The sequence below is a fragment of the Nicotiana tabacum genome, chromosome 12, assembly GCF_000715075.1.
Source record: "Nicotiana tabacum cultivar K326 chromosome 12, ASM71507v2, whole genome shotgun sequence".
NCBI lineage: Eukaryota > Viridiplantae > Streptophyta > Magnoliopsida > Solanales > Solanaceae > Nicotiana > Nicotiana tabacum.
This window is the reverse complement of record NC_134091.1, coordinates 40,532,211-40,557,542: the sequence shown is the minus strand read 5'-3', so window position 1 is coordinate 40,557,542 and position 25,332 is coordinate 40,532,211. Positions and strand designations below refer to the sequence as shown.

Here is a 25,332-nt window from a genome sequence, read left to right as displayed (position 1 = left end):
AATAATTTAATAACACATTTTTTCTTTTAATTAGGAAAAAATGATTTAGGCTAATCTGTGATAAGTCATGTTAAAAAATAAAAGAAATTGTTACAAAATCATGAGTTCATGACGAAGATATCGAGACTAAAAAAATTTCTAAGTTAAATTTAATTGAGTTAATATCTAATATCTATTTTAGTATTTCTCGTTTTAACATATTTTAAAGGTTTTTAATAATTATTTAGTATTTAAAATTTTCTATATCGATTAATTTAAATTTGGGTCGCATAAAAATAATTAAAAGATGAAGCTTTCTATAATAGGATGCTCTTAAATCCCAAAGTCAAACTCAAACACTTCGACCAAGGGTGAATGATTTCTATCAATCCCACAATATGTTAGATTGTGATAGTAAAAATTAAGAATCAATGATCTAGGCTCACAGATATATTAATTTTATTTGTGATTTTGTATTTTTTTTAATTTCATAGAGCCCTATACGATGTGATACAATTTGATTAGATATGAATTTTATAAAAGATAAAAGTGCATTTAAAACATGTCTTCAAAACAAGTTATATAGAGTTATATAAACATAAATTATTTAATTAAAATAAACAAAAAGTTAGAATTAAATTAATTTTAATTATAAAATATACGTACTTATTTTGTTAAAAACCGGATTAAAAAGAAAAATAACTCACTAAATTAAAGTTAACAATTTAAATTTGTCAAAAGTTGACAGGAGTCAAAGATAGCGCGAAGCCGTTTTGGAGTTAAGGTTTCGGGCAGATGGGGCAAAGCACCGTTCGGGCAGCTTAACACGCCCAAAAAGAGACGATAATAATCTCTCTCTCTCTCTCTGACCTTTTTCTCTCTCTCGGGCACACAACACACACTACTCAGTAGAGAGAGAAACAAAAAGAAATAAAAAAACAAAACAAAAGCAGTACAAAATGTGAAAGTTGCAGCAGATTAAAAAAAAAGGGGTTCATCAGAAGTAGAAGAACTCAAACTGAACTGAGAAACACAAAAAGGGTCACATGTACAGAGTAAAGGGGTTACAAAATCCTAAAAAAAGTGAAAAAATTTGGTCTTTTTTTTGTGGGTTATTTCAAAAGATCGGTTCTTGGATTTTGAGCTTTGTGGGTCATTTTCTTGGTTGTGTTATGAAGCTATTTTGGTATGGTAATGAGGGCTAGGGTTTTCTTGGATTTTTGGGTAAATGCTGGCTTCTTTGAGTTTGCTTTACTTGGATCTACGAGATTGTTTAATGAGCTGGCTGTTTGATTTGTAAAAGAACATTTATATATACAGATAAATCTGTATGTGTATTATTTGATGATGAAGGTGATGAAGAAAGATGCTTTGGTGTCAATGGTGGTGTGGCTAATCTTGGTTGTACATCCTCTTAAGCTCATTTTTGCTAACATGGAAGGTTTGTGGGGCCCATCCTCTTTTTTAGTTATTTTTGAGGTTTATCTTTGTTGTTCTATTTTGTGAGATGAGTTCCAAAAAAAGTTGAAGTTTTTGGTGCTAGAAAGTCAATATTTGTTTGAAAATGAAATGAAGATGTGCAAAATTGGACTTTGAATTTGACTTAATGTGTTAGTTGTTGAATTTTCCCAAAATGGTAAGCAAGATAAGCAATGAGCTCCCTACCTTGTTATAGTAGCAAGCAGTTCAGTTCTTTTATATGTGATTATTGCTATTCAATCTTGGTGCATTTATCATTTCTTGTACATGCTTGAATAATTTCTAGTGATTCAATTTGCTTTTTTTTTTTGGGTGGCCAAAATCTTGATAAATTGCTTTGTTCGGTCAGTAAATTAAATATTTGTTGTGCGCTTAGATGGATTAAATATTGTCTATTTTTTCCTAAATGCATGCACGAACAGGTGATGCATTGCACAGTCTACGGACCAACTTACAAGATCCTAACAATGTGTTACAGAGCTGGGATCCTACCCTTGTTAATCCTTGCACATGGTTTCATGTTACTTGCAACAATGATAACAGTGTTATAAGAGTGTAAGAATCTGTTGTTCGCTTTACCTCCGCTTTCATGGATTTTGCAATTCCACTTTCCTGTGGTGGTGAGCAGATCACATTTCAGTTTGTGGTTCCATAACACTTGTTATATATTCAACTTTTCCAGTGATTTAGGAAATGCTGCTTTATCTGGTCAATTAGTTCCACAGCTTGGCCTTTTGAAGAATTTGCAATACTTGTAAGTCTCACTTTTGTGAATTATGTTTGCTACTTTCGTGTTGCTTTACAAATTTAGACTTGGCAAATGGGCATTAGGTGTATTGGTTTCTCCAAATGTTGAAGATTTTGCATTTTATCTGTTGAATTTGTTGCATGGAAATGCCATGGATGGCTGGCATTAATACTTTTGTATGTAAAAAAAAGCTGCTGGAAGTGGCAAAGCAAGCAGAGAACAACAAATATCTCCTCTCCATCTCTCGTTTCACTTGGAGAGTGTTGTTGTCGATGCCATATTTGTTGATGTATTCCATGAACAACAAATATTTTAATTTGTTTGTGTCACAATTACGTACTAATGAATTTGGAAAGTTGGATACTTGGTTGAGACTAGCAATGGATTAATTTAAGTGGCAAAGTAAGTGGCTTTAAGCACTTGGATAAATATTACAGTTGAACTTAAATTTATGTCGCACATTTACCTATCAAAAGATAAGAAGTCATTGACTTTTTGACCAACTCTTAATTAGCATTGCAATCCTAATCTATGTGTGCCGGATCCTCCAAAAGTTATGCAGTTTAAGACATATCATTATATATCCCAGCACCCTAAGCACTCTTAATTTGGACTAGCAAACTTCCGCTCAGATAGTTCTTTATTCGCCCTTTCCTTTTCCCAGGTAACTGCTATTAACAGAAATCCTGATTTAGGTTTATGGGATAGGAAACAGCAAACAAGAGAAAACAAGCCCGTTAAAAATATAAAGTAAAACCCTGACCTATAAAGAGGAAAAGTGGCTAGATGATTGATGATGTCTTGGAGGAAAAAATCTGAAGTTTTCTGGTCATACATTCGATGCTAATGCAGTTAGTCACCAAGAAAATGTAACTTAATAATCTTAGCCTTGTGTTTGAATCAACAACTTAATTAAGCATAGTTTTCTATACAAGTAAATAAGCTTATTTTGAAATTTTGAAGTTTGACAATATGGATGTTCGTTTGAGCTCAAGGTATATTAGTTTCTGCACTCTTAAATTGTGAACGTATAGTCATATTCTGTCCCAAACTGCTTGTTTGGAGCTCTTATTGATTGTAACCCGTGATCTTTTGAAATTGCAACTATATGGAAGTTCATAGAGATAGTAAATGCATGTGCACCAGGTGAAGCTGGGCATTATGTGATTTTTAACTCATGCTTCAGGTAATGTGCTCTTTTGCTTGATGCTCATGCAGTACGTGTAACTAAGTATGTATTTCCCAAGTGTATGTAACTCACTGTTCAGATGAACTTTGAAGTTAATAGAAGTATAGACATTAACTGATTGATAAGTTACAAAGATTGTTTAAAATGTGACAGGGTAATCATTTGCTGCACATGGAAGTACAAAGGTTTATATCAAGCAAAATGCTTGTGATAGAAAATTCCCCCATGACAAAAACATTGCAAATAGTTATAAATGTTAACTTGAATCTCTTAGTACTTTCTCGTTTCTTGACTTTTAACTGTGGCATGCACCGAAAATCAGCTGTCGTGCCCTTTTTGATGAATGTGAGAATTCTGCATCATTATCTTGGTTGACCCATTAACCTAGGGGGATGTCGTTGGTATGATATTGACTCATCTCTGGTTTGCTTCTCACAGGGAGCTTTACAGTAATAACATAAGTGGTTCAATACCGAGTGATCTTGGAAATTTGACTAATCTGGTCAGCTTGGATCTCTACTTGAACAGCTTCAGCGGCCCCATCCCAGATTCTTTGGGCAAGCTGACGAAATTGAGATTCCTGTATGTACTTTTATCCTACTTTAAATTTCTGTGGATATTGTGATGCCAAATTTCTATGTATTAAATCAACTATCCAGCCTCAAGACGGATGAAGGATGACCTACTCTTGCTGGCATGTCGAGAAATGAAAGAAAGTCTGATATTTTTTCTAGGTTTCACATAAGATGACCTCTATTAGTATTAGGTATCACGCGAAGTTTTGATGGTAGAAGGTAATTGAGGACTACATGGACCTGATATCATTCAAATTAAGCAGATGTTGTACATACAGTCGTCTTATTTTCTCCCTTTGTTGTAATCCTTATCTGAAGGAAAAGAAGTCTAGAGGCCTATGCTTCCGCTGATATTTGAGATCTATTTCCTGGTATTATTAAATTAAGCAGCTTTTAATCGTTGATGTTTATTTTCTCTGTTTATTGTAATCCTTTTCTAAAGGAGAATTTAAGTTTAGAAGCCTACGCCTCATACTGCATCTTTCACTGCTCAAGTTTCTCTTGCTTAATGCTCCACAAACTTTTTTTTCTTCTTTTGGCTGGACTGCCTAAGAAGTATTCCAAATTGGAGTTATTATGCAGACTCAGCTCGTAACCTCAATAAATGCATTTTGGCACTGGCTATAGAACTATTGCAGTATTGCCAATGATGGCTGATAGAATTTAGTCCAAATGGTGTTTGTTTGTCAGGGGGAAAATATTTGAGGTTTTTTGTTATGGTTCTGAACTGAGAACTTCATTTCCAGCTGAAGTACTGGTTTTGGTTTGAAGTTTCTTAATGTTTCATATCCACATTAAAATATCATATTAAGATGATTTTAGTGTCAGCCTTCACTTATGTTTTATTCTCCAATTATTTTACTATAGCAAAAATAAGCTCATTCCTGTATACCTTTGTATCTTTTGGCAAGGGTAGTCGGCTCAACAACAACAGTTTGACTGGTTCCATCCCGATGTCACTGACTAATATCTCATCACTTCAAGTGTTGTAAGTACACTAGCTCTTTTGTGGCTATTACTTGGAGTCATTCTCTCTGTTTTTTTTTCATTCATCGACCTTTCCTTCCACTGCATATACTCATGCTCTTTTCTTGTCTCATCTGTGTACAGGGACCTGTCAAACAATCGTCTTTCGGGTGCTGTTCCAGATAATGGTTCCTTCTCTCTATTCACGCCTATCAGGTATATTCCATAAAGGTGGTTCAGTATCCAATTGACTGGTGGTTTCAGAATTTTGCTATTTGCTAACATAGTTCACTTGAATTTACAGTTTTGCAAATAATTTAGATCTTTGTGGGCCTGTAACTGGACGCCCTTGCCCGGGATCTCCTCCATTCTCTCCTCCCCCTCCATTTGTTCCACCACCACCAATTTCTGCTCCAGGTAATTCTCTAAATGTGTCGGGATAAATGTTTTCATTTTTTAGCTTGCTCGAGTGTGGTGATTTCAGTTATAGTTTCTCCATCTTACCTCTCATAGTTTTCCCAATCCAAGTTAGAATTTGTGCTATAACAATACTGGCAGAAGAAGGGGAAAAAGGCCAAAAGTCATCTTTGCTAATCAGGCATTTTGGTTACTTGATTTTAATGAAAAACTGGATGTGCGAGGCTACATTTAAAGTTTCTAAGCAGTCTGGTGTCTTCATACATTTTTTCCCTTGGTCTATATGCATCGGTTGTATGTTGCTATCTGTGGTATTTGACATAGAATATATGAGGGTCTTACTGCTTAACATGCTCTATAGTAAAGTTTTGATCTGTGTGAGGGATGCAAATTTTGTGCGCTTCTGTTTTGAAAGCGATTCAAGATGATATAGGGCCAACACTTTTCCTTTGGCAAAATACATAAGCGGCCCATTTAAGTTGTCCTTAACGATCAGACAGACATACACCTCAACTCAACTGACCACTTTACCATTTAGGCACTTCAAGTGACTATTAAGTATATCAAGTAAACACATGTTGCTGATGCGGCATATGCGTGTTTGCTAACAATGTCTTGGGTGCGTGAAGTCATTTCTTCAGTAGTCAGAAAATTTAAATAATTAATTAATTACAGAAAAAATTAGAAAAATTTGCTCGAGTGCTTTGTTATGCATCTTTATTCTTCATTATCTGGTGCTAAAATTCTGAATTGATCTGAATTTAATCCTTGCCATTGCTCTAGACTTCAAATTTGGAACGAAGTCCTCGAAACCCAACACAACTCTTGAAATCCGAGTTTGTGTTCCATCGTTCTTCATTGTCCAATATTGTGGAAGAAGCTGGGTTGTTTCCATCTGAATATTGGAGGTCGAAATTGATTGGGTGTTTGAAACCTTTGTTGAAACTTTCTTTGTGAAACGGAATCTATGGATTTAGGTCGATTGGAGTTGATTCGTTTGGCTTTGGTTCGAAAATTTTGAAGTCTATTCGAAGAAGACTACGACGGGGTCTTTTGATTTTGTTGTTGCTTGTAAAAATTGGGTACTGGGGTTTGATATCGGTGTTGATTAGAGTTCTCATTTCAAGTTGGAACTCATTTGGTGAAGTAACGACTGAGATTGAATTTGAAAAATCTGAGCAAGTAAAGCTGCTATATTCTTCAACTCCTCCGTTCTTCAATTTTTGAAATTGGGCTTAAAGTAGCGTAGCTTACGCATCGCCCCTATTCCTAATGCGTAGCCAATTACAGTAGCTACGTTTAATTTGCTGGACTTGGGACGAGGGTGGATTTGGGGAAGGGGGATGGGGGACGCTGATGGGTGAAAGCAAGAAGATCAAAAGAGGGAGGGTGGGTGGGGGGGTTGGGGGCAGCGCTGGTTTGGTTAAAAGTAAGGAAAAATAATTTTTGTTTTGTTTAAATGTATTTTTTTTTGTTAATTCAAATTACACGTGTCGTTCTTTAATTGGTTCATTTGACACGTCATTAGCAAGTGTAACTCACGCATATGGTCTGATGCAGTAACTCACGCATATGGTCTGATGCACTCGGGTTTTTACTTGATACACTTGATAGCCATTTGAAGTGTCTAAATAGTAAATGGGTCAAGTTGAAGTGTTTGTTTGATCGTTGAGGACAACTTAAAGGGGCCGTTTATGTATTTCGCCTTTTCCTTTTTGAAAATGGCACAGATAATGTTGAACTAAATTAATCAAATTTATGCTAGGTTCTGTGAAGATTTTAGGATCTTTGCTGTGTAAAATCTGTCCTGGAATTTAGATCTGAATGACATCCAATTTTTTGCCTTTTTTTGTGTGGAGTGATTTAGATGTTGAAGGGCCAAAGTTGTGTGTTAAGATAGTGTGGATAATATGAAGGAAATTAATCAAATTTATTCCAGTGGAGTAAGCAACAGTTCTTGAAACGAGAAATTGTCGAACTGATGTATAAATATTTTGAATGAAACATCAGGAGGAAATGGTGCAACTGGAGCAATTGCCGGAGGTGTAGCTGCTGGTGCTGCTCTACTATTTGCTGTTCCTGCCATTGCATTTGCCTGGTGGCGCCGTAGAAAACCACAAGAATATTTCTTTGATGTACCAGGTTAGCAGCTTACACACTGTCCCACCTCAAGTCCACAATTCCCTACCTACTTCTGCATGTGTGTCTGTTCTTTCTCTTGCATGTTATATTTTTCAGCTCCATATTACTATCTTTGCTTAATTTTATTGCAGCTGAAGAGGATCCCGAAGTTCACTTAGGTCAACTGAAAAGGTTCTCCCTCCGAGAGCTACAAGTTGCAACTGATAGTTTTAGCAATAAAAATATTCTGGGTCGAGGTGGATTTGGTAAGGTATACAAAGGACGCTTGGCAGATGGAACATTGGTGGCTGTTAAACGGCTAAAGGAGGAGCGTACCCCTGGAGGGGAGTTGCAATTTCAAACAGAAGTTGAGATGATTAGTATGGCAGTGCACAGAAATCTTCTACGACTGCGTGGCTTCTGTATGACACCAACTGAAAGGCTGCTTGTCTACCCCTATATGGCCAATGGAAGTGTTGCATCATGCCTGAGAGGTGATGCCTACTGAAATCTATTATTCTTTCAATTTATGTGTCTTAGTTTGACTAGGATCGGATTTTAAGAGAAGTAAGGAAAACTTATAAATCTTGTGGTCTTAAACTAAAGATGTGTGTAATATACCAAAATGCCCTTGAATCTTATGGTGTTAATTATACCATGTGGAATGTTGTAGTTAAAGGGTTACTAAATATAGAAAGGCACAGACAAGAAAAGCAAAGGTAGACACATAAATTGAAACAGAGGGAGTAGTATCTGTGGATGTTTTCTTTTTTGGTTCTGAAAGGGTATGTTAAGTAATAGACCAAGAACATCTTTCGCAGGATCAACGTTTTATCTGCCGTAACTTCTTTTCTCTAACAAAATGTAAATCTTCTATGATCTATTCGTGTAACTTGGTAAAAGGCAGGAAATAGTAGTTATTATTCATCTTCTGAAAAAACTGTTTATTTTGTAGAACGGCCACCATCTGAACCACCACTTGATTGGCCAACACGAAAACGCATTGCTCTGGGATCTGCGAGGGGATTATCATATTTGCATGATCATTGTGACCCTAAGATTATCCATCGTGATGTGAAGGCTGCGAATATATTGCTAGATGAAGAATTTGAGGCTGTTGTTGGAGACTTTGGTTTGGCTAAACTTATGGATTACAAGGATACACACGTTACTACGGCTGTGCGCGGAACAATTGGGCATATAGCTCCAGAATACCTTTCCACTGGGAAGTCGTCCGAAAAGACTGATGTTTTTGGGTATGGGATCATGCTTCTGGAGCTAATCACTGGCCAGAGGGCTTTCGATCTTGCTCGGCTTGCGAATGATGATGATGTCATGTTGCTCGACTGGGTACGTAGTCATGTCTGCTTTAAGTGAACATGACACGAGTACAATAATGTGCTCTTTCTTTATCTTTCCAATAAACCTTTTCGCCTTTAGCTGGAATCTTTATGTCTATGATCTGGACTTCAAACTAATGTTGCTGAGGTCCTTGTTTTCAGGTCAAAGGACTCCTTAAAGAGAAGAAACTGGAAATGCTGGTTGACCCTGATCTTCAGAACAAATATGTGGAGGCTGAGGTGGAGCAGCTGATCCAGGTAGCATTGCTTTGTACGCAAAGCAGCCCAATGGATCGGCCCAAGATGTCGGAAGTGGTGAGAATGCTTGAAGGTGATGGCTTGGCTGAAAGATGGGATGAGTGGCAGAAGGTAGAAGTTCTCCGCCAGGAGGTGGAACTCGCACCACATCCTGGTTCCGATTGGATTGTTGACTCAACGGAGAATTTACACGCAGTTGAATTATCGGGTCCAAGTTGACCCTTGTACCCAAGTAAAAAGGCAAGCAAATTGTTAGGAACTCTAATTTTGTTGATCTTGAAAGTTTTTCTTGTGAAATTTAATCAAAATCTCCTGTTGTAAGCCGATGAATTGTATTTGTTACATTGTGCATACGAATTTGTACTGACAGGAATTCTAAATCTATGCCCTGACAAATTGAACATAGGCGTAGTGGCTATATGCGGTAAAATTGTCCTAAACAGTAAGCTGTTAAGCTGAGTCTTGTTTCCAGTGACATTGGTAATGCAATCAATTTGACAAAGTTATTTACAAGATTTTGGTATTTTACAATCAAAGTATAAAAGCTCTTCATGTTCTCTTATGGCATCAACAAATATATGGTTGAAGGGTATTATCTAAGCAATATATATAGGAGTAATTGAGTAGAATGGGCACCTAATAGTATTGCAAATGAAAGAATATATGTGATAGGCTAGTGGTGTACATATGTCGGGTTGGTTCGGATTTTTTAATTATCAAACCAAACCAATGGTGTCGGGTTTTTAAATTTATAAACCAAATCAACAAAGTCGGGTTTTTCAATTTCGTTTATTCTCGGATTTTTCGGGTTTCAGATTTTTTTCCGATAAAGTCTTCATAGCATAAAATATGTAACTTGTGCTCCAAATATTTCGTAAGTCCTAGTAAAATACAACCATATAATGTATTTTTCAAGAAACTAACACAATAATATGTGATAAGTCATAGCATTATACTAAAATATTCAATAACAAAGATAAAATAATAAAATTACATAAAACAAATATTGCTAATTAATAAGCCATAATGAAAATTAACATTATCTAAAAATACTATATAATGCTAAAATAAGTATAGCTAATAAGTACTAATATTAATAACATAATTAAGTACTAAAGAAAAAGATAAACTAATTATGCATTTTCATTATAAACCAATGTAAAATTATCCAACACTATCGTTATTCCTAGTATTGAATTGAATTTCTTTTGTTAGCATTAGTATTGATTTGAACTTTGTTTGAGTTACTACATTTATGGGCTATAAAATTTATTTACCATTCAAGAATGTTGAGTCTAAACTTGAAATAATACGTTAAAAGATAAAAATGTGAAAAGTTCAAGAAATATTTATAAATTACATTACAATAAATATTTATATGTATAAAATATTTTTAAAAATTATATAAATGTACTATCGGATTGGTTTGATTTTGGTTTGACTTTTTTTAGTTAAAACCAAACCAAATCAATTATGGTCGGATTTTATTTTCCAATATCAAACCAAATCAAACCAAACCACATCGGATTTTTTTTCCCGGTTTGACTCAAATTATCGGTTTGGTTTGGTACGATTTATCAGTTTTCTTTGTACACCCCTAGTGGCTACTTGCAAAGTTTGTCCTGCAACTCTTTACCTAAGTTTTGGGCTCTTTTTCGTTATCCTGATAATTTCATGCAACGCACCAAGGCTTTAATATCAGAGTACAAGAAGACTCAGTAATATATTGATCAAGTACCTCGTTATTTTTTACTCCAAAGTAAATTCTTACATGCAAATTCTTGAACTGCATACTCTTTAATATACAAGGATTGTTTGAATGTACTACATGCAAAAGGGGGTAAAGAATCTTCAAAACTCACAACCAGCAAACAAACCAGAGCCAGCAGAAGGGGTAAAGAAATCCACTTTACTTATCATGGCTGGGCCTAATATTATCTTTGAATGACTGTGAACGAGAACTGGGATTAGAGCCATTTGCCGTAAACAAGTTAGGATATGAATAATATGTTTCATCGTCCAGGGACGGCAATCTCTGCGGTTGGTGAAGAGCAGTTCCCTGAGCAGGATGATGAATAGTCATGGAGGACTCAAAACCTACTGTTGCATTATATGAAGGAATATTTGACACCTGATGCTCCGATGGGCTGCCATGAAGTGGACTGGGGATACCATCAGAGTTTGACAATTGATGTTGGAGGTCAAAGGGAGCCTTTTCTAGGATGTGAGATTCCTGTTCCTGTTTCTCAGCATAAAAGGGGTTCTCGCTGGGGCTTCCAGGCACCTCTTCACTCCTTTTCCTGGTAAGCTCACTGATTCTAAACTGAGCAAGGCTAGCTGCTGAGCGAGCAGCAGCAGCTGCACGTTCAGCTGATTCAGCAGCTGCCTGGGCAGCAGCCAATACATCCTGCAAATCTATGTCTGTCTCAACTTTGGTCTTTGTAGTAGAGAGGGGTTGAGTACTTTTGGTTGTGGTACTTTGTGTTGATGAGAATGGAGATGATTTTGGCGGGGGGACCATGAATGGCAAAAACTGTTTCTCCTCTTCAGGTGCAGATAAAGTTTCAGGTGATCCTAAATCTTTTGAAACTACCTTCTCTTGCAAGACTTCATCTCGCTCCACATTTTGCTTGTGAGATTTGATCTCCGCGTCTTCAGAAGGCTTAGCTATCTCCTCATCGGAGTCAGATAGAGCGGAGGCCGGGAAAGGAAACATTTCGGGGACTGAAACTCCACCGGTGCTAGGTCGTAGTGGCTGCTTAGGAACTTCTGGAAAATCTAACGAGTCAAATTCGGACTCAGATTCTGTTTGTTTATCAGAGACTTGTTCTGAAGCAGGTTGCTGCAACTCATCAAACCTTTCCTTGGGAAGAGGGACCTTAGCCCCACTACCGAATTGTGTGGGGCCATTCTGCACAGCAGAGGGAAAAGATCATGAAGATTGAAGAGAACAAAATCAAGCCAGTAAAGACTAAACTATACCAGTAAGTCGTCATGTGACTTCAACAGGTCATTTTCAGAAGTACTTGGATCCCAATCTAGCTCATTCTCCTCTGCAATTTCCTTCAGCAGCTTCAATTTCGCATCAGGAGCAGGTGCTCGAATAGATAGCAACTCTATCAGCTGTCAGATCCCCAAAAAAAGAGAGAAAGAAGAAACTAAGTAATAAGAAACAGTTCTTCTTTATGGTTTAGCTATGTCATAAAGGACAACAAAGGTAACCTGGCGGTTGACACCACATTCTGGCATGAGCTCTGTAGCAGCAGCGACGAATTCTTTCCCATATTTACCGACGAACAGCATCTGAACCTGTAGCAGTTCGGGAAGATCTGCACATCTTGGTGCAGCAAAACATACACTTGAAATAGCTTCTTTCAGATCTAGAGGGCATTCCCTGGACATTGTAAAACCTTTCGGGCTTCAGCTCTTATCCAAATATTCAAGTTAAGAAATTCATTCAACAAAATCTAACTAGAGGTCTAGAACATTAAGAGTTGGAAAGAAACCCCACAATATTACACGAGAGCTCAGGTTCATAAGTCCCACTTATTAGTTTCATTCTAGCTAACAAGTGCTAGTTCTCCAAATATAGCATGAAAACAAGGATAAAATGTAGGAGCATCACCATTATACTTCATCATTCTGTTTTTTTTTTCTGGACAAAGGTATAAGTTATGTATTATAAAAAAGAAACCCAGCACATGATTCTGTTTCTTTTTAAAAGAAGAAAAATCAAAGATAAAACGCTTTAGCTCCATCTAGGAACTAGAGATCCAGGTTTATGGTCTTATCATAGATGACTGAACTTCTTTATGGTTTCACCTCCCATAACATAAGCAAGAAGAGCTGGTTAGCTGTATTCCCTACATACTTACTGGTCATATCAGCAGAAAGTTAACCCGTACTAGATCCTTCCTTCACTACAAATGTAGAAAGACCAAACATGGTGCTGCTCGGACACATTCACATAATTTCATTTAATCAACCTACAGCCTGGATAAGCGAATTTACATTACTTTTAAAACTAGATAACACTTTTTTTAATACATGTAAGTTGCAAATTAAAGGACTAGGATTCTAGGAATGGACCAAAGTTGCTCCATGTTTTCAATATAGTGAAGATTATTCTCGCAAAAGAAGTAAAGAATAGCTAGGGTGGACAACAATAGATCTGAGAGTTTGGTGCTGAAGGAGATATGGAACTAAATGTTGAAAACAGCAGCAGCAGTAGATGGAGAACGCGAGAGGCACGCAACGGAGATGGAGAGGAAGATTTGATCTCCTATACCATTACAATTATAATTAAACTTCAGTCAGCTAATTTTCTTCTAATCTTTATATCAGGTGTAACCCTATTTAATGACATATTTGCAGCTCGAGTAAAGTTAAAGGGCTCTTACCGCTGCAAAAATACACAAGACCAGCATAAGTTGACTAAAATGCAATACTACAGGTAGGTCAACCTCACAACTGGGATTTAACATCTGAAAATGTGTGAAACAAATTATATAACCAAGAAAAACAAATATTAACTGTTTTATATGCACTCTTTGACAAAGCACAACAGGTGATCATCTAATGCATCATATAGGAACCCTCTTATATTTTTTACCGTTCACCGGTATATTCTTAATCCTAAGATCTAATGTAAGCATATTCAGTTGCTCATCTATAAACTGAAGAAACAACTTAGGATACTGCAATTGTGTCCACAATATAGAATATCTCAAAAACATCAATATACACACAACATCGAATCTCAAAAACATCAATATACACACAACATCGAATCTCAAAAACATTAACACAAGGGAGTATCACGCTACCTTTGTGCTTCGATAATTGGAAGACGAACAGATATAAGCTCGCAGAATAGCTCGACTATCTCCTGTGCTGCCATCATTTTCTCTTCTCTTATTATATGCTCTACCTAAATAAGAAAACATCAGAATCAAGCTCAATATGCGACAAACCATCTACCAAAACAAATATGACCTTTCAGTATTTAAATGCAACAAACTCACACGTTTGCATAAATTACATCAGCACCAGAAAATAAGTTTCAGTATATACCCGAATCCGAGCAGTAGCTTCCTGACCAGTCTCTAGTAGCTTAGCAATTTCTTTTCTCATCTGCCTCAGCTGCATCTCCCTACGATTCCTTAGTAGTTTGATACGAGGAATCGTCAATTTCAATAGGGTTTTACTGCAAAATAATTAGTAAAATAAAATCAGCAAAATTATTGGTACAAGAATTGGAAAGACATCATTTTTCTCCCAAATTTTCTTAAAAAATGGAAATTTCAAAACCCCATTATTTCAAGTTTGTCAAATTTACATCATAAGTACCTTAACAAAAAAATTCATACAATTCCAAAACAAAAAACAGGAAAAAAATAGCAAAAAGAGGGGAAATTGAGGGGTTACCATTTAGCAGCTTTGAAACCTTTGCTGAAGAAAGAATCCATCAATAGACTAGATTCAGATCTTCAATATCTGTATGAATTATCCCTTACCTAAAACCACACACACAAAAAAAAACGAAGTTTATAATATGAGAATAATTAAACCAAACTTGGTAGTATTTTGGATTAAGCAAAAATATTTCTCTTTATTTTTTAAATATTAAAAAAAGGGAGATCAAAGACAAAGATGATGACGAAGTACCAAAGAAAAATAGGAAGATGTGTTAGATAGAAAAAGCACAAAAGTGAAACTGCTCCGCTATGTATATAAAGCCGAATGGGACGCGTACAAACTATCAATGTCGACGACTACCTTAGTGTTTCCTTAAGCTGTAAGCATTATTGGGTTTCAACTTAATTTTAATTTTACTCCAAATTTGGGATAAAAATTACGGATATTTTCTGAATTTTGGAACTGTGTAGACTTTTACCTTTCGATTACGATTATTTACTAAGCGAAGAAAGAAGATGAATTTTGGGTTGGATTTGGGCCAATTGCTGACGGTGAAAGAAGAAGATTTTTCTCAAAGGGATGGACCCCTACATGTTTATTATAGAGAATTTTACATTTTTCTTTTCGGCTAAAAAGATGATAAAATCGACAACACACGTTCAATTTTTAATGTTAGCTTTAATATTATTTTTTTAAATCGTTAAATATATATTTACATTAAGGATATACTATAAAAAGTATTAATTTTATATAGTTAAACATATTCAAATATTTGAAACACAGTAGTCAGTAACAAAAATAAATTATTTGCCTCCCCGAAGTAGCATCTAACAAATTTGGGATATACTAGTAAACATGTGCTCCTTAATTGCGTAAAGGCAAGAGAGGTCCGGAGAGTGTGGCAGTACGAGCTGGATGTGAAAAGGGTTAGTATGGCTAAGTTTCTTAGCTCTGGCTCGACGGACTTGTACAATCTGTTGGAAAATTTGGGACACGAGGATTCGGAGGCGGATTTATAATTTCGGGAGAATGGGTGCACCATTGATTTTAAGATAAATATTTAGTTTGATGATATAAAATTTAAAATTGTACTCGACGAGTTTCATACTTTGAAAACGATCTATAATGTAACATTATTTCTTACATTTGCAAATATCTTACACTCTATATTTCAAACTAAACAACCATTCAAAAATTCTTCACTAATGCCATTACGTAGATCGGTTTTTATGAGCTTCAATGCGACCCAGAGCATTGCAACTTCCTATTTTTTATTCAAAAAAAAGAGAAAAATATATCATGGTAAACTAAGCTAAATAACTAAAATTACAAGGCCAAGATCTGAAACCAAAAGAAAATCCCCTTTATTCAACATTTAAAGAGAAAAAAATCTCACAATTAGAATAGAGTAAAAAAAAAACCTATTGATTTGTTTAGAAAAAAATTGGACCTTACCCCGAAGGAAAATAGCTATTGCACAAGGCCACAAGCAATCAATGGATGTTGGGATTAAAAGATTGATGAATGAAAAATGAAAGGAAGAAAGTTGAGGGAAAGTGAGCTCTCTTTTGCTTTAAAAAGAGCAAGTGTCCCTCATTGGTGATGGAAAAAAAAGTGAATGTGCTTATATTGAGAAAACACTTCTCTTGGTGTTAAATGGGTTGGAAAGAAAGTAAGCCTCGCGCCATTGTTATCGTCGCTCGGCTCAGCTTCGGCTTCGGATCGAGATTGATCTTTTTGGATAAAATTTCTTTCAATTATTTAATTAACTAATTTAATTAATTAACTAAAATTCAACCCAGAATAATCCAGGACCCGATACGCGACCCGGTCCGTTTCTTTTCCGGATTATTTTAAATCTTTTTTCCCAGAATATTTCAAACGGGAAACGTTCCCACCTGTTCTAACAGCCATGGCTGTTTCTGAAACAGTCCGAGAATCTTTCCTTACGAAATTTTCTAAGCTTCTTCTCCTTCTCCTGCACAATTAAAATTTCAGTGTGGTGTAGCCTTCGAGTGGTTCGCTGTTTCACCGGCATTTTTGGTACCAACACTCTGGTGAGTTAAATCGTTCTATCATGTGAGGATAATATTCCAGCATCTCGGGTACTTGAGGGGAATAATTTTCTTAAGAACACACTGTGCATTCAGTGGGCTCGATTTTATTCCGAAACTATATTTCAGATTCAGCTTCATTGTTTCGATATTCTGTTGCTGCTAATTTTCTGTTTCAGAAAATTTACTATTTTGTTATTTATTATAGTAATACAGATTCACTAACAATCTTAAGAAAATTATTTTTATATTGTAATCTGTATTCTGTTTTTGGAGATTAAAACCTGTGTGGTTTTCTACTCCTTCTGAATTTTTCTATTTCTGATTTGAAGATATAAAAATTACATCGGAGTATTAAAATTCAGAAACGATTGGAAGAACATAAAAACTTCATCGTTTTCTGTGAAACAGTATATAAAAACTTCAGTTTTTATTTATTAAACGTACTATTTATCATTAATTACAGTACTGTTTACTGTTCTATTTTTTGCCATTAATTTAACTCTTCTGTTGTTGACAATGAGAAATGGCAATTGATAATGAAAATCCTTCTATGACTGTTGCGGCAACGACGATAGCCTCGTCAAGCCGAACTGTTGTGCCACCGGCCGAGAAACCGGAGAAATTTTCTGGAGCCAACTTCAAAGGATGACAACAAAGGGTGTTCTTCTTGCTTACCACGCTTGGTATGCAGAAGTTCACCAGTGAAGACTCTCCAGTACCTGCCGCCGACATGCCGGACAATGAGAAGTTTATAATTGTTAAGGCGTGGAAACATGCAGACTTTCTTTGCAAAGGGTACATCCTAAGTGCTTTGGAGGATGACTTGTACAATGTCTACAGTGCTATGAAAACTTCGAAAGAATTATGGGACGCACTTGAGAAAAAGTACAAGACTGAAGATGCATGCTTGAAAAAGTTTGTGGTTGCCAAGTTTCTAGACTATAAAATGATAGACGGCAAAACCGTTGGAACCCAAGTTCAAGAGTTTCAACTTATTTTTCACGACCTTATTGCTAAAGATATGGTAGTAAATGAAGCATTTCAAGTGGCTGCAATAATTAAAAAATTACCTCCTTCGTGGAGAGATTTCAAAAACTATCTAAAGCACAAGCGCAAAGAAATGAAGTTGGAAGATCTTGTGATTCATCTCAAGAATGAGGAAGACAACAAAACAGCCGAGAAGAAATCTCGTGAAAATTCAACGATTATGGGAGCTAATATAGTTGAGGAGACTGCTCCAAAAAGTAAGAAGAGGTAGAGGTCTTCTGGACAGACTAAGGAGCAGAATAAGAAAAAATTCAAGGGCAACTGCTACAATTGCGGAAAAGCTAGTCACAAAGCCCCTGATTTTCGTCTCGCGAAAAAGGATAAGAAAAAAGGGGCATGCCAACATAGTGGAGAAGAATGCTGACATTGATGATCTGTGTGCAATACTTTCGGAATTTAACCTAGTCGAAAATCCGAAGGAGTGGTGTATTGACTCTGGAGTCACTCGACATGTTTGTGCTGTCAAAGAAGTATTTGCGACTTACTCTACTGCTAGTCCTGAAGAAGAGCTTTCCATGGGAAATACTGCAACAACCAAGATTGAGGGTTATGGGAAGATATTCCTGAAGATGACTTCCGGCAGGGTGTTAACACTCAACAACGTTCTTCATGTTCCAACTATTAGGAAAATTTTAGTTTCAACTTCTTTACTTGTTAAGAATGGATTCAAATGTGTATTTATATCTGACAAAGTTGTTGTAAGCAAGAATAAAATGTATGTTGGAAAGGGCTACCTCACAGAGGGCCTTTTCAAACTCAATGTAATATTTGTTGACAATATTAATAAAATTTCAGCTTCTTCTTATTTATTGGAGTCAAATAATTTATGGTATATTCGTTTAGGACATGTAAATTACAAAACCTTGCGAAAGTTAATTAATTTAGAAGTATTGCCTAAATTCGAGTGTAATAAATCAAAATGTCAAATATGTGTTGAATCTAAATTTGTAAAACATCCTTATAAGTCTGTTGAAAGGAATTTAAATACCTTAGACTTAATTCATACTGACATTTGTGATATGAAGTCAACACCATCTCGAGGTGGAAAAAAGTATTTTGTAACTTTTATTGACGATTGTACTCGATATTGTTATGTTTATTTGCTTAATAGTAAGGATGAAGCAATTGAATCATTTAAGCAATACATGAATGAAGTGGAGAATCAATTGAATAAAAAGATCAAAATGATTAGAAGTGATAGGGGTGGAGAATATGAATCTCCATTTGCAGAAATATGTTCGGAATATGAAATTATCCATCAAACTAATGCCCCCTACACACCTCAATCCAATGGAATTGCGGAAAGAAAAAATCGGACATTAAAGAAAATGATGAATTCTTTATTAATCAGTTCCGGATTATGCAGAGTTTGTGGGGGGGGGGGGGAGGAGGAGCTATCCTTACAGCTAACCAAATACTCAGCAGAGTATCCCATAACAAAACGCAATCTATTCCATATGAAGAATGGAAAGGAAGAAAATCCAACTTGAAATATTTAAAAGTGTGGGGGTGTTTAGCAAAGGTACAAGTACTTTTACCCAAAAGGGTAAAAATCAGAACAAAAACTGTGGATTATGTTTTCATTGGATATGCTACAAATAATAAAGCATGTCAGTTTTTGGTTCATAAATCTGATAATCCTGAAATTCATGCTAATATGTTAATTGAATCAGATAATGCTGAATTCTTTGAAAGCATCTCCGTATAAAATTGAATACGAGTCGTTAAGTGAAAGACCTAACGACCACGGGAAGAACCAAAGGAAAATACTCCAAGTAAAGAGGATCTAAGGCGTAGCAAACGTCAACGAACATCTACTTCCTTTGGAGTAGATTTTGTGACATTCTTGCTTGAAATGAGCCTCAAACTTTCAAAGCAGCTATGTCATCTTCTGATTCAACATTTTGGAAAGAGGCAGTCAATGGTGAGATTCAATCAATTTTGGATAACCTTACATGGGAATTGGTTGATCTTCCTCCAGGAAATAAGCCTTTAGGTTCGAAATAGATCTTTAAACGGAAAATGAAAGCTAATGGCACTATTGACAAATATAAGGCAAGACTTGTTGTCAAAGGTTATAGATAAAAGGAAGGCCTTGATTACTTTGACACTTACTCACCAATAACGAGGATAACATCTATTAGGGTGTTAATGGCACTCGCAGTCGTGTATGGTCTTGAAATCCATCAAATGGAAGTTAAAATAGCTTTCTTAAATGGAGAATTGGAGGAAGAGATTTACATGGAACAACGTGAGAGTTTTGTGGTTCCGGGTAAAGAAAAGAAAGTGTGCAAACTTGTTAAGTCGCTTTATGGACTTAAACAAGCACCCAAATAATGGCATGCCAAATTTGACCAAACAATGTTGGCAAGTGGATTTAAAATCAATGAGTGTGACAAATGTGTTTACATTAAAAACACTTCAGGTCATGAAGCCATTGTTTGTTTATATGTTGATGACATGCTGATAATGAGCAAAAATATGGCAAATATAAATGCTACTAAGTACATGTTGGCTAGCAAATTCGACATGAAAGACTTAGGAGTTGCTGATTTGATCTTAGGAATCAGAATTCACAAGACTCCACAAGTTCTAGCATTATCACAGTCTTACTACATTGAAAAAGTACTTGACAAGTTCAAGTATTTGGATTTAAAGATTGCCAAGACTCCAATTGACGCGAGTTATGCACTTCAAAAGAATGAATATGAAAGTGACTCACAACTAGACTATGCAAAAGTATTGGGAAGTTTGATGTATATCATAAATTGTACGCGACCAGATATAGCATGTGCTATTAGCAAACTGAGTCGGTTTACAAGTAATCCCAATCAAATACATTGGATGGCAATGAAACAAGTTTTAGGGTATCTGAAACATACCCAAGATTATGCTCTGCATTATAACAAATATCCCTCCGTGATCGAGGGATATAGTGATGCAAATTAGATCACCGGATCATCCGAAGTTAAATCCACGAGTGGATATGTTTTCACAATTGGGGGTGGAGTAGTGTCTTGGAAATCATCCAAACAAACGTGCATCGCCCATTCTACAATGGAATCTGAATTCATAGCTTTAGACAAGGCCGGTGAAGAAGCTGAATGGCTCCGAAATTTCTTGGAAGATATTTCATTTTGGCCCAAACCTTTGACACCTATATGTATACATTGTGATAGTCAAGCGACAATAGGAAGGACAGGGAGCGTTATGTATAACGGAAAATCTCATCACATACAACGGAGACACAATACCGTTGGACAACTACTCTCTAGTGGTGTTATCATGATTGACTATATAAAGTCAAGAGATAACGTGCCGGATCCACTTACAAAAGGCTTATCTAGAGAGGCAGTTGAAAGATCATCGAAGGGAATGTGGTTAAGGCCTAGGACAAGTCATCATGGCAGTAACTCTACCTAGCAGACTAGAGATCCCAAGAGCTAGGTTCAAAGAGATCAAATAAAGTTATGAATGACGGTTCAACATTGTCAAATAACTCAACCCATTCTCGTGATGAAGACAATGTTCAGAAATCAGGATAAAGCATTAAGGCTTTTTGATAAGTCTCTTGTTACCCAATTTTGCCCTCATATTTTTTCAAATAGTATATATATTCTCAAAATGTCATTCTGCATCATTACTCAATTTACAAGATTTATAAAGATACTTTTTCTAATTTTTTCATGATTCTTAGGGCTTTAAAATTAATTTTCTTGTATTTAAATTATTTAAATATTTATTTATTATCCCTTAATTTTTTTTATGATGACTTAATCATCCAAATTACTATTTTGCATCCACATATATATTTCATAATATTTTACTTCATTTCGTATAACTACATTTGTATTTTTGTTTTGAGCTATTTACATAATTGTGCAAAAATGACCTATATTCTATAAATAATTGCATTTACTATATTATTTATGCCAAAATAGTATTTTTATATTTTTATAATATTGAGTTATTATTTTAATATTTTCACAGCATAATTTGTTTTTTACCATTTATTAAATATTTTAATAATTTATTTTATGAATTTTAAAGGGGTTTCAAGAGCTGACCCAAAATAGGCTAAGTTTTGGACCAAATTTGGCCCAAGCCATTAGCCCAACACCCCAATAACCCTCCATCCCAATACCAGATGACCCTTTTAGCCTAACTCGGCTGTGACCCATCTTATAACCCGCCCCATCTCCCTTTTAATCTTGGCCGTTGATCTTAGAGATCAACGGCCCACAAACCATCCCCTTCTTTTTATCCACCAAACCCCCAACCATAAAGACCACTCTCTCATTTTACTACCCCAGAACCTCTCGAACCTTCCTCCTTACAAACCCTAGTGGCCGCCTTCCTCAATCTTCTCCCAAATACGATCAATCATGGATTCTTCCTACGATTCTCTTACCTTTTATGGATCATCTCATCATTTCTTACAAGACTATGGTGTTACATAGTACTTGCCTCAATTTTGGCAAGTACCAATCCCTAAATCGGGTGCCACTGCCTTCAACCTTTGAGATTTAGACGTTATTTCATCTATATGCACTAACTACCAGGCTATATGGTCCGATTCAGGGAGATTTTTGACCATCTGTGCTTTCCTTTTGAACTAGGGTTTACCGGATTTTCTCCCTAAACTGATTCTAATTGATTTTGCATGCTATATTTTCCTTATTTGTGTTTAATCTACTGTCTTTCCTTGCTGGGTACTTAATTATGATGCTATATAAACCCCTCCCCAATTCCCTTTTGAACGAACAAAAAATCACTGAAGAACCACTGTTATTCTCTCATACTCTCACTTGCTCGATACTATTCTGAATCTATTTCTCTTGGCCGACTGAAAGCCAAGGCCGTCAGAATCCTCTCTAACAACCTCCCTAGTGCGAGCACTACTCGGGGTCCATTTGAGGCTCTTGTGAACTCTGACGCACTAGGATTTGGGTCTTTTGGTTGTTATCTTTGCTGGTGATATTCGAGCTGTTTCTGACACCTAGCCTTTCTCTCATTTTGTTTGTTGAATTTGCAACTGGTTAGTGTTTTTGACTCTAGCAATCATATTCCCTTTTTCTGCTTATGTTCATGTTCTGTATACTTATATTATTTGAACTTCTGTGAGCCAACATGATTTTGATATTGTGCTACCTTTGTATGCAATTCTATTCATCTTAATGTTATTATGCAATTCTAGTGTTCTCTAGCATCAAAATCTGTTTAAGTCTTAAATTTTCAGAATATTTTCACTATGCGTGGTTAACTGGTTTGATCCCTGACCTCCTTGGGTTCATTATGTTTATGTTAAACTTGATTGATGTATTTGTTGCCTGTTATGAGTTGATCTTCATGCCCTACTTTGGATTTTATTTTTGGTACTAAACCTTCTTAGGGAAATTGATATTTTAATAATTCATGTATAACTTGTTAATCTTCTTAGAGTTAATTCATGACCATGCCTAACTTAAACTCTCATGCTTAATTCCATTGCTATAAGAACTCTTGTTTGACAGATTTTTGCAATTAAACTTTACTTATTCTGAAAGTCTATCTCTGTGATGCTATCACTTTGAATCTGTTCGTTACTACTCATTCTATGTGTTTGCTAAAGCCCTTTGTATGTGCTCGTGTGTTCTTCCACCTATTAGAAATCACCTTTAGTATGGTTATATAGAAATCTTGCTACTAAGAATCCATGGGTATGTATCCTTGCCCAGACTCTATATCACCTGAATGACTGGTCAAACTTATGTTCCTATGTTCCTGCTGTTTGTTAATGGGTAAGCGAGACAATTGTCTCCATGTTTGGGCCTGGTTTGTTGGGCCATGCTGTTGTTGGACCTAAACACTGAATTCAACCGTGCTTTAATCATCCCTAAGTACTGGAATTTAGGCCTGATGGTTTATACGAAGATTTAGGCTGGTGAAGGCCCAGAACCATCACTGGGTTATTTTGTATTTGTGTTGGGCCTGTAATTGTTCTATTGGGTACGTAATTATTCTACTTGTGCTTGTAATTATTCTATATGGGTCTGTAATAATTTGTAAGAACAAAACAGATGGGGAAATTAGTAAAACGAGGGATAGAGTACTTCAATTCTCACATAAATGGGTAAAAAACGTGCCTAAGGATTTATGTGGTCTATTTTCTATTACATGCCTTAGTTTTATGTGTAGAAAGCCTGCCTGTAGGAGTCACATGCGCACACATCACTTAACTTGCCAGCACATGCTATTTCAAGTATTTGCCGTATCTATTTCTTCTATTGTGCTTTCTTAGATAACATGTCTATATGGCATAGCAATGCAATATTCTACTTATTTAGGTGCCATGATTATAGGACTTCGAATGAATTGTCTATCAATTGCCTCAATTATCATTGTACTGCTCATCTAGATACCATGCCTATAGGTTTAATAATCAATTAGCTGCCCATATCGTTTGTATTGCCTCGTTTAGATAGCATGCCTATAGGGATAAAACTGTATAGAGTCAATTGCCAACTATAGATATCATGATCATAGGACAATGTCACCTGTCTAAGAAACTCGTCTATAAAATCATCGCTGGTAATTCATGACTCTGGAGTCTTTCCCTGCCTTTTACGCAAAAAATCTAGAAATCATGCCTATAGGTTTGTAACCTGCAAATCTGTTGCCTGCGTATTGCTAAAATCAGAATAACTTATAAACCATGTCTATAGGACTTGTAATGATTTAATCAATACGTTAGCCTAAAATGTAGCATTGCCTATTTGATATTGGAATCATATAGAGATCATGCATATAGAACCAAAAGATTCTGAGTATCAATTTTGAAACGTTCTATTGCTTAATCTGAAAATTAATCCGTGTGCTTCTCCGTTTATGTGTGGAGGCTAACATGAGCCACTCTCTGCTATTATGTGCAGTCCTCTTTGTTCTTGAATGCGCGATTAGTTTTATCATTTTTTAGCAGCCTAAGTAAGTCTAGAACTACCCAAATAGAGGTCCAATGCCTTCTGGACCATAGGCATGGGACGGGTAGTGCACGCATAAGCCGAGACTTAGAATTGAATTAGAACGCTTTAGGTAAACAACTTCAACATAGTAATCGGGTAGCAGGAGATGATAGTCTGTGCCTGCTGAATAATATGATCAACTCCTATTTAAATGGAGTTGCGAAGTATTATTTATGTTACACTGGGTGATCCTTTAGGCTAAAAAACTTTGGACCCCCCTCCTTTATATACTTGCTATTCATACTTAGTCATTTAATATAGATCATTTTAGTCGTATCCTTGTAGTCTTTAAGATTTGTACCAATTCTCATTGTGTTATAATGAAACTTCTTATACTTTTATATTTTTATATTTATCTGATCACCTAGCCTAATTACGTAATCCACATAGTCTTAAGTTCGATCGGTACCCATAGTTTTGGACCTCGAAGAGTGCCTAACACATTCTCTTTGAGGTAATTTGAGCTCTCACGCGATCTTTGGTGGTGTTGACTAGTCAAACAGAGTTATTTACATAATAGGTTCCCTAATGCACCTTAAAATCGTTAGGTGGCGACTCTCCTCTTTTAATACCCTCCCCTTTAAAAGAGTTATCCCATGTCAAAGAGCGCTCTCGCGAGAAAAAAAGGGGCACGACAACATGGCGACTCTGCTGGGGACTATACTTAGGATCTTACCATAATGAACTTGGCTTATGTGGATTACTTTCTTTATTGCGTGCACATCCCTTCCCTTCTT

General features: G+C 36.0%; 2 protein-coding genes across 2 annotated transcripts; one reads left to right on the top strand and one right to left on the bottom strand.

Annotated features, from left to right (window-relative positions):
* Window positions 1-844: 844 nt before the first annotated feature.
* On the top strand, window positions 845-9,512 carry LOC107779702 (somatic embryogenesis receptor kinase 2-like). The gene is made up of 11 exons (XM_016600177.2): window positions 845-1,420; window positions 1,881-2,013; window positions 2,141-2,212; window positions 3,834-3,977; window positions 4,887-4,958; window positions 5,081-5,152; window positions 5,241-5,353; window positions 7,364-7,495; window positions 7,627-7,968; window positions 8,430-8,824; window positions 8,977-9,512. Exons 1-11 carry the CDS (start codon window positions 1,324-1,326, stop codon window positions 9,289-9,291), a joined length of 1,887 nt encoding a protein of 628 aa, XP_016455663.1. The 5' UTR covers window positions 845-1,323; the 3' UTR covers window positions 9,292-9,512.
* A 1,286-nt stretch (window positions 9,513-10,798) lies between these two features.
* On the bottom strand, window positions 10,799-14,866 carry LOC107779703 (uncharacterized). The gene is made up of 7 exons (XM_016600178.2): window positions 14,740-14,866; window positions 14,500-14,588; window positions 14,146-14,278; window positions 13,899-14,002; window positions 12,295-12,466; window positions 12,055-12,195; window positions 10,799-11,983 (listed from the first exon to the last, which is right to left on the bottom strand). The coding sequence occupies exons 2-7, from the start codon at window positions 14,538-14,540 to the stop codon at window positions 10,982-10,984; spliced, it is 1,593 nt and encodes a 530-aa protein (XP_016455664.2). The 5' UTR covers window positions 14,541-14,588; window positions 14,740-14,866; the 3' UTR covers window positions 10,799-10,981.
* Window positions 14,867-25,332: the final 10,466 nt, after the last annotated feature.

Coding starts and splice junctions, on each gene's coding strand:
- LOC107779702 (XM_016600177.2), top strand. CDS start 1,324: ATGATGAAGGTGATGAAGAAAGATGCTTTGGTGTCAATGGTGGTGTGG. Junction 3,978..4,886: donor CTGACGAAATTGAGATTCCT/GTATGTACTTTT, acceptor TGGCAAGGGTAG/TCGGCTCAACAACAACAGTT. Junction 7,496..7,626: donor ATATTTCTTTGATGTACCAG/GTTAGCAGCTTA, acceptor ATTTTATTGCAG/CTGAAGAGGATCCCGAAGTT.
- LOC107779703 (XM_016600178.2), bottom strand. CDS start 14,540: ATGGATTCTTTCTTCAGCAAAGGTTTCAAAGCTGCTAAATG. Junction 14,279..14,499: donor GGTTTCAAAGCTGCTAAATG/GTAACCCCTCAA, acceptor ATTATTTTGCAG/TAAAACCCTATTGAAATTGA. Junction 12,196..12,294: donor AATGTGGTGTCAACCGCCAG/GTTACCTTTGTT, acceptor GGGATCTGACAG/CTGATAGAGTTGCTATCTAT.